We start from the raw sequence: 15,026 nt of genomic DNA, 5'->3' as shown, positions 1-15,026 counted from the left end.
TTGCTCACTCATGTTTTCTTTAAAAATGGTGTATATATATATATTACCAGTTCTCCATGGGTATGCAAACTTTTGAGCACAACTGTATAATGCAACATGGTTTGAAATCAAATCAAGGATTTAAAGTTGCTCACTTGTGCACGTCCAGTGATCGTAGAAATCTCCTGACCGCAACTACTTCACATGGCTTGGATCCTTCACACGGACAGACCGTCACATAACATTCATAAGTCAGAGACACACAGAGTACACACGTTTTCATGCAGGCTGATACAATGCACACTTCATCAGATCTAATAGCTGGATTCGCCAAGTTTGCAAGGTTCGCAGAATTAAATGTTTATTAGATATTCAAAGACTTGTTTCAATGGTATAACTGTGTATTTGCTGAATGACGAAGCAATGCCGTTATTTGTATTTTCATGGGTAAAAATGTGCAGAAGCATGACAGAACAACCACATAATTCAGTGATGCAAAGAACAAAAAATTTTGTGCATGTTCCGCAAATCCTGAATCCTTGCTAAGAATCTCCTCACCCTTTAAACCGTGATTGCTAGATCGCTCATCGAAGGCACTTCGACTCTGCTACTGCTGTCTGCTGCCCTGTCCCACTGCTTACATCATCAGTCAAGACAGCCCAGGGGCGTTCTTAATTTGCATGTCCACTAAATGTTTAGCTCAAGATTTATATTTAACATTTATATTTAAGTTTTATATTTAAGATGTATATTAGATTTAACATTTGGATTTAGATTTAGGATTTGTTAATCCGTCAATCAGCAAACAAACAAAGACAATCCATCTTTGTGAACGTCTGCAGTTAATCCAGGATGAACTTCAAAGACATTAGTCATTAATCTTACAGTTCATACAAAATCTTTGTTTAAACACTGACCCTTAACACTTACTGTACTTAGTTTGCAAATTTTAAACCATGACCTGCACTGCACATAAATAACTAATATTGGCATTATATTCATGCTGGTTAGCCAGAGGTGGACTGGCCCCCACAGTGAGCCTGGTTTCTCCCAAGGTTATTTTTCTCCATTAACCAACATCTTATGGAGTTTTGTGTTCCTTGCCACAGTCGCCTTCGGCTTGCTCACTGGGGGTCAAAATACAATTATTATTTAATTATTTAACTGTTATACACAATTTACAATCATGTTTAATCAAACTACGCAATGATGACTGTAAGACTTTATATGTATTACAGTTTTATTTTTTGTTAATGCATGATTTTCTGTAAAGCTGTTTTGAAACTGTGTGTTGTGAAAAGCGCTATACAAATAAAAATGACCTGACTTGACTTAATCATTTACATTTAAGATTTATGTTTATATTTAACATTTATTTACAACATTTTTATTTGAGCTTTACATTTAGATTTAATATTTACATTTAGATTTCATTTCACATTTAGATTTAAATTGAAGATTTTATGTATTTGTTATACAATAAAGAAAAAAGAAAAAAAACATGAACGCTTATTTACATAAATCTGGCCAAAGCAGATTTTTATCTTAAATCTGACAAAATGTAACCAGTTTTTGTAACACGTTTTATTTTACAAACGGCACCCCATACTGTTTTCCTTTCCATTTAACAGTAAAATGTAATCAAGCCATTTGACAAAATATCAGTTCCAGACTGAGACTTAGCATTAGCTCATATACATGAAAGCAGAGATGATTTAGCAGAGATGGGCCACTTCTATTAAAATGAAAGGGAGAAACTGGAATGCTCAACCAAGGAGCTCTGAGCGCCCAATGGTCAAAGGCTGTAGAAGGAAGTCCCATCTTACAGTAAAAAGAGCCAATCACCTTTTAGATACAGACATAATCTGTCAATCAACTTTAGAACATGCATGCGTATTAGCTATACAAGCCTGGAAAATTGTGTTTTTTACCATAATTTGAGGTAAAGAATCACAATTTATGATTCCAGTATTGTCAGATTTTATTATTGATTTGAAACATGTTCAATATTTTAACGTAATCTTGACCAACTGTTTTTTGAGATTTTGATCTTTCTCCATTCAAGTAGATGGGAGCTGCACTGGCATGACTGGAAATAGCCTCCCGAGAGCGTTCCAAAGATGGCTGACAGTGGACTGTCTTGCTAGAAAGACTTGGACAAAGGTGAGCACACAGTACCATGGAGATCAAAACTGACAACCAGAAGACACTCTCAATTATTTTAATTAACAGTTTTTATCAAAACATGTAGTTGTAGTGCTTAGTATAAAGTATAAAAACAGTATTTGAATATCATTTGGTGTGAAATTTACAATGGATAATATATCTGCTCCTCAGATGCATAATATAGAATGTTACCACAGGAAAGGGCAACCAATTTACAGCTCTACATTGCATTTTCCTGTGACATTGATTCAGTTTAATCCTGTACTTGGCCAGCAAAACAGGTCAGACGTTGAAGATCAATCTAGTGGCTAGCTCCCCTGGCCTTGCGTTGCTGTGACGCCCGCCGTCGATTAATAAGTTTAGTGCTGGCACGCAGTTTGCGTATGCGCAGTTGGCGCAGTCGGAGCTGCAGGTCTTTGGGGATTTTGCCGCCCTTGGCCAGGATCTCTCGCAAACGCTGTTTTGGCGTCTTGGTGAGAGTGAAATCACAGATGGTGGGGTAATGCTCGTACTCGACCCTGCAGCTTCGAGTAACAGGGTAATATCCCTCCGCAGTCACTGTGACATCATAGTCACCTGGGTTTAACAGACGCCAATAGTCCCCATCAAAAGCTGAAATAAGACAATTTGCTTTAATGCATTTGGCAGATGCTTTCTGGGGGAATATTGGGAATATTAAAGTGATGAACAAATGGTAGCATAATGTATACCTCAAACAGACAAGAAGTTTCAGAAACTTTTTTATTTCAAAGTTATTTAGCATCTGCCTGTAAGCACTTGAATACTTCAGTAATTCTGAATGGCATTACCTGATCTGATATGGTGGTCGATATCGTCCACTTTAATGATGGCATCAGCAATGCCAGCTTCAGTGTCTTTGTCCCTAATCACTCCTTTGATTCCTCTGTGTACCTGTCATATGCACAGATTTGTATTGCATTTTTGACACATTCAAGTATGTTAAAACAGCCAACAAGTACACGTTCAGTGGTTGCTGCCATGTTGCACATTGTGTATTTGTTGTACCTGCTCCATGTAGATTAGGAGAGATTCTTTATTGTTCTCCCACTCTCTAGGCAGCTCAATAGCATGAGGGAACTTATCACAGGACAACTCCACTGTCACCTCGAAACAGTTGGTGTGCAAGTAGCTGAAGTCATTCATACCTACAGTACAGATGAAAAAACAGGCCACATGATGTAGCATTAAACACAGAATGATGGTAATGTTATGAAAATATGTAAGTAATGACAGAGTAGTTATGATAGAAATGTCTAACATTTGCCATAAAACTATATGGGAGTTTGCATAATTGGACAGATTTGTGGATTTCTACTATATTCTAAAACGTATACCTCCAAATTAAGAAATTACTGTCACTTGTGTTATGAAATTTGATTGTTTAGAGGTATGCCTTATGTAGCTCTCAAGCAGTTGTCGTTGTAACTCCTTAAAGGGATAGTACACCCAAAAATGAAAATTCTCTCATCAACCCAGATTTTTTCAGATGCGTCTCAGTCCAGACGCTCTGGCTGCTCAAATCAGATTTCAAATGTTCTTTTGCGTCACTCTTAAAGCGACACAAAACGATGAAGTCAAAAATCGGTGACGGAAATGCCGGAAGTATTCATAAGCCGGCCATGACTGCAGCACGGAACATCACAATATTTACCAGTCTGCTCCGTCGCTGAGTTTTTCATGTGCGACGGAGGAGTTCTGCACTGCGACTGGACAGAGCGCTTATTTGGAGAGCGAGATGATGCACCTCCATTTTTCCCGCATCCGTTTTGAAAAGCATCATCACGTGGGTACGCCTACGTCATTACCAAAGCAACCCATGCAGATAGATGGTTATGTCTGAAGGCGCAAATCTGATTTGATCACCTGCAATTAATAATGCGGACAGTTTGCCTGAAAAGATCTGATTTGAGAAAAATCAGATTTGCCTGCAGTCTGAACATAGCATAAGTCATTTTAACTATAAATCTCCACTTTCTTCTTTTGTTTTTGGTGATTCACATTCTTCGTGCATATTGTCACCCACTGAAAGGAGAATTTATAATAAAAAAGACTTAAATATTGATCTGTTTCTCTTCCACACCTAACATTTCGCTTCTGAAGATACGGATTTAACTATTGGAGTTGTATAGATTAATTTTTATGCTGTCTTTAGGTGTTTTTTGTAGCTCCAAAATTTTGGTACCAATTACCTTGCATTGTGAGCACCTACAAAGCTGAAATATTCTACTAAAATCATTGTTTGTGTACAGCAGAAGAAAGAAAGTCATACACATCTGGGATGGCATGAGGGTGAGTATATGAAGACAAAATTTTCATTTTTGGGTGAACTACCCCTTTAAAGACATAAATTATTTTAAATATTTCTTTATTTTGCCCTTTTGTAAAGTCCAAAGCAGCCAATGAATTATATTGAAATATCCAAGTTATTTAAAATAATATGTTTGATGTCAGAAGCCTCAAGAACAGTTGTATTTACTGCCTGGTACTGTGTGCCAGCTCGCTCCATTGATGATGTTATTGTAACGAAGGAAGTCCTCATTGTGACAGGGCCTTCGGTCTGGGTTGGACATCACGTGATTTGTGCTGGCATAAACAGTGGCCAGCCAACGGAAGAAGCTCTCATCTGGAGTGGGAGTGTGCTCTTTAGGGGCCCAGTCTTTAGTCATGTCAAATGGGTATGTGACCACCAGCTCTCCTCCATGGAGGTTAGCACTGAGAACAAACGGGAAGGTCTGCATCCAGCTGATGACTGCTCTTGTTTCTGAAGCCACCTTCAACATAAAGACAATAATTTAGGGCTATAAATCAATTAAATTTTTTAATCTAAATAATAACATGATGTGCCGATTAATCGAATTAATTGCAATAAATCGCATATAATCAGCCTTTTCTGACACGAATCATCAATGCGGCTTTACTATTGCTGTAACAAAGTCGATAGCCACAGTCTGTCAACTGATTAATATTGTGGAGGATGAGAGTTTAAGAGATTAAATGCCCATTGCAATGAATATGCAACCAATGGGGAGACTAGTTCTTTCAATTAGTCAAACTCCCACTTAGACTTTGGGAAGCGTTTAATGTTACTTGATTTGGTGCTATTTTACTGCATTTCTATCTTTATACTGTGGTATGCTTTGATTTGAAAATGTTAATAAAGTGTTATATTGTTACATATTGTTTTATTTTGTACTCATACTTCAGACACCTGCTTTGGAGCGTCTTACTAGTTTTCAGCATCTCTAGTCAAAAGTATTGTGTTTTTAGGACGCTGTGTCAAGTTAAACGTAGTTTGAAATGTAAAAAAAAAAAGTCTTGAGATTCCTGCATTCTGTTGTGTTCGGTCCATCTGTCTTTGAGCGTAAAAAAGCGTCCTCTGTGGAAAGCTGTGCTGCCTGTTCTTGTTGGTTTGATGCATGGAGCTATAAAATACCTGGAGAGCTATCCATTAGCGTCCCCATTCATCTCTATGCTGTGCTCAGCTAGCTCAGATTTCCCAGGAAGCTTGCGAAATGGAGGCTGCCATCTTGGCACTCAGTTCTGGGATTGGGTGTCACGCGACTGATCACTCGTTAATGGGAATAGATAGGGAAAAATATAAATCAATTTCACGATTTTAATAGCCATTCAAAAACAATCTGTCACAAGATGAAGATGTACTATAATGTAATGAAATAATTTAAATGAAATGGTTCTTGGAATGTTTTTTATTTCTTCATAAAACACGGCTACTTTTGAATGGCTTCCTGACCCCCTGGTTTGAAGAGGCATGTTGCCTGTACAGCTGGAGTTGAGCTGACTGCCCCCTACTGCCACAGATTTGCAAAAACATCAAGGTGGTACATAAAGCCAGAATTGTTTAGTTGGTAGGAACATTCCTTATTAAGGTACGATTATTATTAATTGTGTTATTTTACATATAATTAAATGCATCAAATTAACACGTCGAACTGACAGCCCTACAATAATTATATAACAGAATCAATAAAAATCATATCAAGATTACATTTCAAAGAATAAAAAAATCAAGATTACATTTTTGGTCATAGGAAATAAAAAAATAGGCTAAAATTACAGTAATTCGAAGACAGCTGGTACTTTTAAGGTACTTAACTACTGGTCAAACTGACTTTTTTTCTTCTCATGATCTCAAAAAGCTTTTGATCTAAAGTTTTATTCATAAATGCTTGAAATTAGTTTTGTAGACAAATTTAAGTTGAATTTTATGTATGTATGAAATTTTTATATAAGAAAAAATCTGAAATGTCTGAGTTGAACCAGAAGGTTAAGGACAAGCAGCCAACAAGTGTCCAGTATACATGGGAATGCCTTTGAGTGTGCAGAGCTGTAATCTAGGTAGGGTAGAGGGAAGCTATACTTTGAAGAAGCTAAAATATACAGTAAGTGATTTGTTTAAGATTTTTTGGTCACTGCATAATTCCCAAACTTCCATTTGTGTTATTAAGCTTTCATGACTTCACTATAATTCAAAAATTTGTAAAATGAAGTGTTTTCAATCGATTAATCACAGAATGTTTCGTAGTTAATCGCAGATTAATCACTGAAGTGCTGAAATTTGACTCTAAATATACTTCTTTTCCTGTTAAAATACATTTATTTCCTTCTTAGGAAATAACACAAAACAATATGCAACAATGCTTTATTAACATTTTCCAAACAAAGCCTTCCACAGTATAAAGATAGAAATGCACTAAAATAGCTCCAATTCAAGTAACATTAAACGTTTCCCAAAGTCTAAGTGGGAGTTCAACAAATTGAAAGAACTAGTCTCCACATAGGTTGCATACACATTGCAATGGGCATTAAATCTCTTAAACTCTCATCCTCCACAATATTAATCTGCCGGCAGAATGTGGCTTTCCGCTTTGTAACAGCAATCATGAATCCGCGTTCATGATTCGTGTCAGGGCATCAGCGTCAAATGGCGCTTTGAACTCCACATAACAAGCGCTTGCAAACAACATCTCATTCTGTGTTTTGGTAAAAAATACACAAGTCACAAGTTTCATTTAGGCTTGTATTGTACATCATATAGCGTTAAGACATCCTTCCCCATCACTTTATCACTGACACTAAATCACTACTGCGTGTGTGTTTGTGGTGTGTGTGTCAGTGTAATGACTCCGGGAGGACACATTACAAAGGTTCCGGCCTTCACACCAGTGTTTATGCTGTATTAATGGTAAATGCATTTATCATGACTGAGAAAAATTAACGTGTTAAACGGTAATAATGGTAATAATAAAATGGTAATAATAAAAAATGAGTGTGTCCACAACTTTGTATTTCAATCATTGAGACCATGTACAGTATACAATCTTTACTGTCCTTTATTACCCAAGCTTCTTCTGAAGTGTAGTGCTCTGGAATGGGAAAGTAATGGTTGATGAGTTTAGATTTGTCTGTCTCCAGCTCGATGGCATCCCACATCACTGTGTTCAGGTCTGCAAAGTTGTGATTCATGTCAATGCCTTCATAACTATAACGACCCAGTGCCCATCCGGATAGCTCTGAACCCTGTAAGTGAGATGAAGTATGCATCACTGTTTCTTCATTTCTGCACCTCTAGCAACACTATATGAATTTGCACAAATAATGATCAGTTTCCTGAACACTCCCCCCATCTGCCATTGGTTAAAAAACAGATTGGTTAAATCAATGTTGCTGTGTCAAGCCAATTGGGATGTTAAATCAAACAGAAGTTTTTTGATAGTCCCACAGTGTTCACACTTTTCGATAAACAATAAATAGGATTTAGATTGCTTAAATATAAACATTAAGATTTATGCATTTGGTAGATGATTTTATCCAAAGCGACATGCAGTCCAATTTAAGGTTTACAGTTTATCAGAATGTTAGAATAAAACATAAAAGATCAGGTATCTCATAGTTGTTCTGTACATGATGAAAGATGTTTCCAGTAATATGAACAATGACTCTCTGAATATGCATCACTTTCCTTTTCCCTACCTTCTTGTAAGCCATTTCATAGCCATCAGGGTTCATAGAGGGCAGTAGATGAATGCGTGTCTCTTTCACCAGGTGGACTATGCGCTGGTTCCCATTTTTGTACTCCTGGCATATATACTGCATAAGGTTCAGCAACAGTTCCCTCCCGAGCACCTCATTTCCATGCATACCAGCCACATAACGGAACTCTGGCTCACCTGAAGGGGGAGCCAACATGCCAACATGCTGTTAGATTAAATGCTCCACAGAAAACTGCTTTGGTCTGTGCAGCTAGTAGGTGCATTATGGTAGGTGGACAGATGTAGGGCTCTGTTTTGAAAAGTACCTCCATGCTTTGCCCAGATGCCTCTCCTCCACCTCCCCTATGGAGAGTATGCTAATAGAGTGATCTGAAATCTGGCACCCTCTCTCTAGCCACTCTTAGGGATAGATAATAATTCTTATCTGTTGAAATTTTGTTTCAAAGTCCAAATGTCCTTTTTATCAAAGTTTACTGGGCATGACTTGTTTTGAAATGCTAGGTTTTTAATTAGTGCTCTATGGTGGGGAAAACAAAATTGTAAGTGAACTCCAAAAGGGTGTTTTTTATGGAATGGTATACAGAAAATGTTTCTTCTTCCTGAAAGATATCACTGAAATATGTGTCCTGAGATATCTCATCGGTCTTTATGACAGCACTATACTGTGTTAACAGCAAACAAAAATGTAACCGCAGGCCACCAATGTGATCAACCAATCAGAAGACTTTTATGTGCTTTCTGCCTGACAATCATGCACGCTCTCATAGTGTTTTAGCTGAAGCGGATCATTCCGGTTTAATGTAATATTCAGATTCATATCAGTTGGCAGCTGAGGGCACTATTTTGCGACTGTTATGTTTGACAACCATAATAAGACACACTGCTGCTCTTCTGTTTGGTGACGCTCTCAACTCTTTGGAGGGCAGTGTTTTGGGAAAGAGGGGCGTGTCCAATTCAACGGCTCAATCTCGTGGAAGTTCCGAACGGCTAAAATCGCTTACAGCACAACATTTTCCTTTACATAAGTGATCACAATCTACGTATTTCATTTCACTGTGTTATCTTGTGTTAAAGGTGCACTAAGTATTTATTTATTTATTCATTTATTTTTGTTTCGCTGTGACCGATACAACAATGGTCTTGGACTTTATAGCTTCAGTTCCAAAATCTACCGACCACGTTTTCAATGGATAATGCACACTTTCAGTTTTATAATAATATTAATAATAAGCATTTATTTAAATTAAGCAAACCTGTTTCCTTATTTGCTATCACTACATTACATATATGGCAATCTATTGTCCATCAGCTACCCTTTGCACTAGGTCGGTATCGGTATAATAAAAAAATTTATATAATCATAAAATCTCTAAAGATCTCAACACATTCACCATGGAAAAAGTGCCACACTTTTACTTTTCATTGTATAGGGTCTCATCTGAAGTTTTACAAATTCTGCAGAATTTTCTATCAAAACAAGAAACATGCAACTGAGATGCATCTGTGCATATCTGACCATGCTTGGCTCATTTATTTCTACAAATATTGATTCGGCTTGAAACTTACACCCTCTTTGTCAGCCAAGGGGAGCAGAAGTTGCATCTGTTTTGATGCCAAACTAAATGTCTTAAGGTTCAGGTTCACTGCTTCATGGTTAATCTCCCCCCACCCCACCCCATCTGGCTAACAGATGAACCATTCAGTCTCAGCAATCTGGCTCTCGTTAGCACCACTGAGAATATATCATCCATTCCTTCCAAAGAGGAGGACTTTCCAGAGAATTGAAGGAACTAACTGAACTTTGACCCCTCCATTCAGACCACAGCAAAGATTTGACATTGATAAATGTAGACTGGAACAGTGTTGGGGAGTAACTAACAAAAATTTGTGATGCTACTAACTTAACTACATTTTTCAGTGGCATGACATCAGCTTAGCTCTTTTCAAAACAGTGTAGCTTTTCCTGAAAAAAGCTACTTTTTCCAATGGGCAGCTGTGTAGTGCGACAACAAATAATTTGTGACAAAATGCAAAAAAAAAAACACTGTATGTTGCATTCAGCTTTACAGACAAGCGAGTCAATCAAACTTAAACTGTACCAGTAATCTCTCTCAAATGAAGCGTTCACTATTTCAAGACCCTACGTTTTAAATGTATAAATATAAATTGTGTATTATGGTTTATGTTATATTTAGTGTAAATTTATCTGTTCAAGTTGAATGGTGAACCCAGTATAATTAGCGGCGGAAGTGCAGCATCATTCAAAAACAGAAGTTCTGTGTTACCGATGTCATTGCAAAAATGCACTATTCACAGTCAGCCATTATTAATTTATTCTCTGAGTGAAAGTGTCCAATTACAAGGGGATTACTGAGATAAAGCGAGTAACATTCAGGTGGTAAATTATAAATTATACTTATAAATGTGCATCCAGCACCATATGTAGAATACATTTCTGTAAAGACTGATATGAATTTAGAGTACATCTCATGTGAGTGTACATCATTTTATACATATTTTTCAAATGACTATTTCTTTGTTTCTACTCAGATGTAAAAGTGAAAGTGGACATTTATAATAAAAACCACTTAAATATTGATTTGTTTCTCACCCACACCTATCATATTGCTTTTGAAGATATGGATTTAGCCACTGGAGTCATATGGATTTTTTATGATTGTTTTATTGTGCTTTTTGGACCTTCGGATTTCTGGTCACCATTCACTTGCATTGAATGGAAATACAGAGGTGAAATATTCTTCTAAAAATCTTTGTTTGTGTTCAGTAGAAGAAAGAAAGTCAGACACATCTGGGATGATATGAGGGTGACTAAATGGTGAGAAAATTTTCATTTTTGGGTGAACTCATCAACTAATAGTGTAGCCTGAAGTTTAACAAGATCACACAGAAAATCAAATGTTGCTTAAGAAAGTTAATGTACCCTAAAATCGACACCATTCTGCTGAATAACTGACAAGCGACATCCCCCATCAGATATTTTTGCATCATTTAAAGGTGCTGTAAGCGATTTTTTTCATGGAAAGGTATGCAACAAATGTTCCTTCTTCCTGAAAGATATTAATGAAATAAGAGTCATGAGATATCTCACCGGTCTCTGTGACAGCTCTAGACTCTGTAAACAGCAAACAAAAATGTGTCTGCGGGCCGCAGACAATGACGCTTTCGACCTGTCAATCATTTTGCGCGTTTTCATAGTATTGTAGTTGCAGCAAATTTTTGAGGCATAATGCCATTTTTATGCCATTTTGTGTTCAGAATAGTTGAGGGCACTATTTTGCTGCTGTTGTTTTTAACAACCATTTCTGCTCTCAATAAAGCTTTTGGTATCTTTGGAGTTCAGGGTTTTGGAAAGAGGGGGCATGGCTAATCCAACGGCTCAGTCTCGTGGAATTAGAACGGATGAAATCGCTAACAGCACCTTTAAGCCATGATCATCTTTACCTTTGATACTTACAAAAATCGAGAGTTCATGGCAAATTTGTCACAAATTTGCATTTTCACATGCAAATGAGCTTTGCGGCAAACTGTCCATTGATGCCAAAGGTTTGCTGCAGGACAGGTTCACCACTACCAGTGAAGAGCTGCAAACTTCTGGCAAACATTTGCAGTGAATCACAAAATCATTTGCATGTGAAAGAAATGAGTGGCAAAGGTAGTGGGTTGCGCAAGCAACCTCTGAGACACGGGTTCTGGTCCCATGGAAACCATAAAGTAATCGCATTCACATAAACAATGGTAAGTGTGATTGTGAGGTTGCATTTTTCACTCGATTAGGTTTAGGGCTGGGTTTTGGGTAAGGGAGTAGTTCATAAAATATGCATTCCAGTTGACCGTATTTTGGACAACAAAATTGGTAAACTCCAAAAGGGGAGGTGCTTTTTTTTTATTTTTATGGAATGGTGCAGAAAATGTTCCATCTCCCTGAAAGATATCACTGAAATAAGTGTCCTGAGATATCTCACTAAGTATAATTAGTGGTGTAGGTGCAGCATCAGGCAAAAACAGAAATTCTGTGTAATCGATGTCATTGCAAAAATGCACTATTCACAGTCACCCATTATTAATTTATCAGATTTTCCTATGGGTTTTTATAATGGGGTTTTTGAACTTATGTGTAAAATAAGGTCTGAAGTAAACATAACTTGACGATTCATGAACTTTATTTTATTTACTTTTATGAGTTTATGTTACTCATAAATTTAAAAACCCCATTATAAAACCCATAGGAAAATCTCAAGGGAACCCATGGCAATTAGACTTCCCGGCTGCCTACAAATTGACATCATGGCTGAACAGCTCTTGAGCAAACTTTAAGAATATTAAAATAATAAAACTTCAATATATTTAATTTGTATTCATTTAATTTAGTTAAAGATTACTCAATTGCGTTTGATGGAAATTTGTTATACAAAATTTTTTTTTTTTTTAGTGTAGCTTGCCATGCTACAGTGCTACAAAGTAGCTTTTCCAACAAAAGTCTGATTTGCATGAAGCGTACAACCAAAAAAAATAAAATTATGCATTTATCAGACAGGCCAGTAAATACTGAGGATATCTCTTTTGCTTTCGCCTTTTGGTCAGTTTTGTAAATTATGTGTCTTGTAACACTAGAGCACATAAATGCATTATAATTCATTTGAAATGACTGTGTTCTCATTTAATAAACGCATGCAAGTGAGATTAAGTGATCTATTTCCTGAGAAGCCATTACTCGAGTGTTGTATATTGGCATTTTTCCACTGTGCCCGGAGATAAATTTTCTCTTAAAAAGATCCACCAAATGCTTTGATCCACTTGTGAAAAGCTTTGATTTTAAAACACCGGGTGAGGTTATTTCTTCCCACTTTCATTTCTCTAGACGTGTTTATCTGAGGTCTGCCGCCACAGTTTTCTGCGATGGCATCTCTGGCTCCAGCCTGCATTATGAGTGCTGGCAAGAGATAGCTGGCAACCTATCTCACTGCAAAACCAATACCTGCATCACTGGCCAATGCAAACACAAGAGGTGCCCAGTGTAAACAGACAGCACAAATGAGAGAGGGAGAGTAGATTTTTTGGTCTATATTCTAACTCACTATAAAACAAAACACCGATAACACCAGAGATTAATAGATCACCCTGGTGCTTATGTTGTAAAAGTATTGTTTGATGACATTAATCTCCTATAACTTTAGTGGATCAGTGCCATTGGCCTCAAATTCTCTTGCAAAACAAAAGTTTACTGTTACGTTGGTACCGAAAAGGGGGTATAATTTCAATGGATTTTGAAAGCAGGCTAAAGAAACAGACTCTGCTCAGACTCACCCAGCTCGTGTTTTCCTGGATTGTCTGAAATTTCCATCACATACAGTTTAAGGCCTATGTAACTTTTTCCAATGCTGTAAATGCGGGTGATATCTGGGCACATCTCATTCACAGACTTCATGAGCTGAAAGAAAGGAAGAAAAGGTTTGCATTCATCTCACGCATTCAACAAAGCATTCATTGCCCCATTGATATGTCTTCCAAAACAAATGATAATTCAGGGTTCCCACTCTTTTCAAAGCACAATTTTCCAGGACATTTTTTGTGCCCAATGGGTGTAATATTGAAGCAAAAACACACAGGAGGTCATGATGCTGTGGTTATTGGATGGTTATTTTTTTATTCCATATTCAACAGTTTACTTAAATTGTATTATCAAAATGATGTCTAATCAAATTCATTAATTAAAACTTTAATTAAACAAAAATAGTAAATTAATAATTATATATATATATATATATATATATATATATATATATATATATATATATATATTTTTTTTTTTTTTTACATAACATTGCATTCTTTTTTTTATCAAATGAAGTGCTTTTATACAAAATACAAAACACTGGAGATTGTTTTGGTCAAATGAAGTCCTGCACAACAGAACGTCACAGATGTGAGATATTGCTTTAACACAACATATTATTATTATTTAAATATAGTAAATATTGCTATACAGTAGTAATATATTTTTGTCTTTTTTCTTCTCCATTTCACGTGTCCGCTTACATTGAGATTTTGCTTTGGTGTTTATGTATTAAAAATTAATTTACATCCTGAGGTAAGCGGTAAAGGCTACATCACCACACTACCACATTGAGGTGTGAGTTTATTTTAAAACAAATCAGCGGTCCAACCATCTCCATTGTCTAAATTTTACAATTTAAATGTTTTTGTAGATAACAACAGCAGTGTTGGAATGAATTTAAAAACATAATTTGCATGATATCAATACTTAAGCTATTTTGTCGGAGCAAAGTTGAGGTAACAGCAGAAAAGCAGAGAATGTACATGATAGGGCTTCATTCATGACAGTCAACCATTGATGTTGTTTCACAATGCACAGTGACAAAACATTTTTGTATTTGACAACTATCCCAAGTCCCGATTATTACCATGTTTTTGTTTTTTTTACATTAAACAAAAACATTGTTAGCGACACATTCAAACAGTTTTATTATACTAAAATAATTTCCAGGTCAAATCATTTTCCAGGAAATTTAGTTCTTTTTCTCACTTTCCATGACTGGAAAAATTCATTGCAAAATTCCAGGTTTTCCAGGACACTCGGGAACCCTGTAATTCCTCTTTAAAACAGACCCAGGATGCAGGAATGAAGAATATACTGAAACATTCCTGCATTTATCTTTCTGTGTGGTTTTTGTTAACTGCCCGCAGGAGTGTGTTAATGTAGACACTGTTGCGTAACAGCGGTCAAACTGACCACAAGTGAAGTGCAAGGCAGTGCTCACATACTGGTGTGACAAAACCTGGAAAAGTGTTTATTTCCATGGCTTTCAG

General features: G+C 36.6%; 1 protein-coding gene across 1 annotated transcript in view; it reads right to left on the bottom strand.

The window, feature by feature from the left end:
* Window positions 1–1,315: 1,315 nt before the first annotated feature.
* cpxm1b (carboxypeptidase X (M14 family), member 1b) overlaps window positions 1,316–15,026 on the bottom strand; it is a 31,021-nt gene continuing 17,310 nt past the window's right edge. Inside the window, exons 7-13 of the mRNA XM_051649173.1 lie at window positions 13,503–13,626; window positions 8,158–8,354; window positions 7,525–7,704; window positions 4,643–4,937; window positions 3,172–3,311; window positions 2,955–3,057; window positions 1,316–2,757 (exon numbers count right to left, since the gene is read on the bottom strand). Coding sequence (XP_051505133.1) covers window positions 2,447–2,757; window positions 2,955–3,057; window positions 3,172–3,311; window positions 4,643–4,937; window positions 7,525–7,704; window positions 8,158–8,354; window positions 13,503–13,626 — 1,350 coding nt within the window. The 3' untranslated portion in view covers window positions 1,316–2,446. The remainder of the gene's footprint in view (window positions 2,758–2,954; window positions 3,058–3,171; window positions 3,312–4,642; window positions 4,938–7,524; window positions 7,705–8,157; window positions 8,355–13,502; window positions 13,627–15,026) is intronic.

The sequence above is a fragment of the Myxocyprinus asiaticus genome, chromosome 22 (genome assembly GCF_019703515.2).
Source record: "Myxocyprinus asiaticus isolate MX2 ecotype Aquarium Trade chromosome 22, UBuf_Myxa_2, whole genome shotgun sequence".
Taxonomy (NCBI): domain Eukaryota; kingdom Metazoa; phylum Chordata; class Actinopteri; order Cypriniformes; family Catostomidae; genus Myxocyprinus; species Myxocyprinus asiaticus.
The sequence above is the reverse complement of the archived record's forward strand: the minus strand, read 5'-3'. Positions and strand labels throughout refer to the sequence as shown.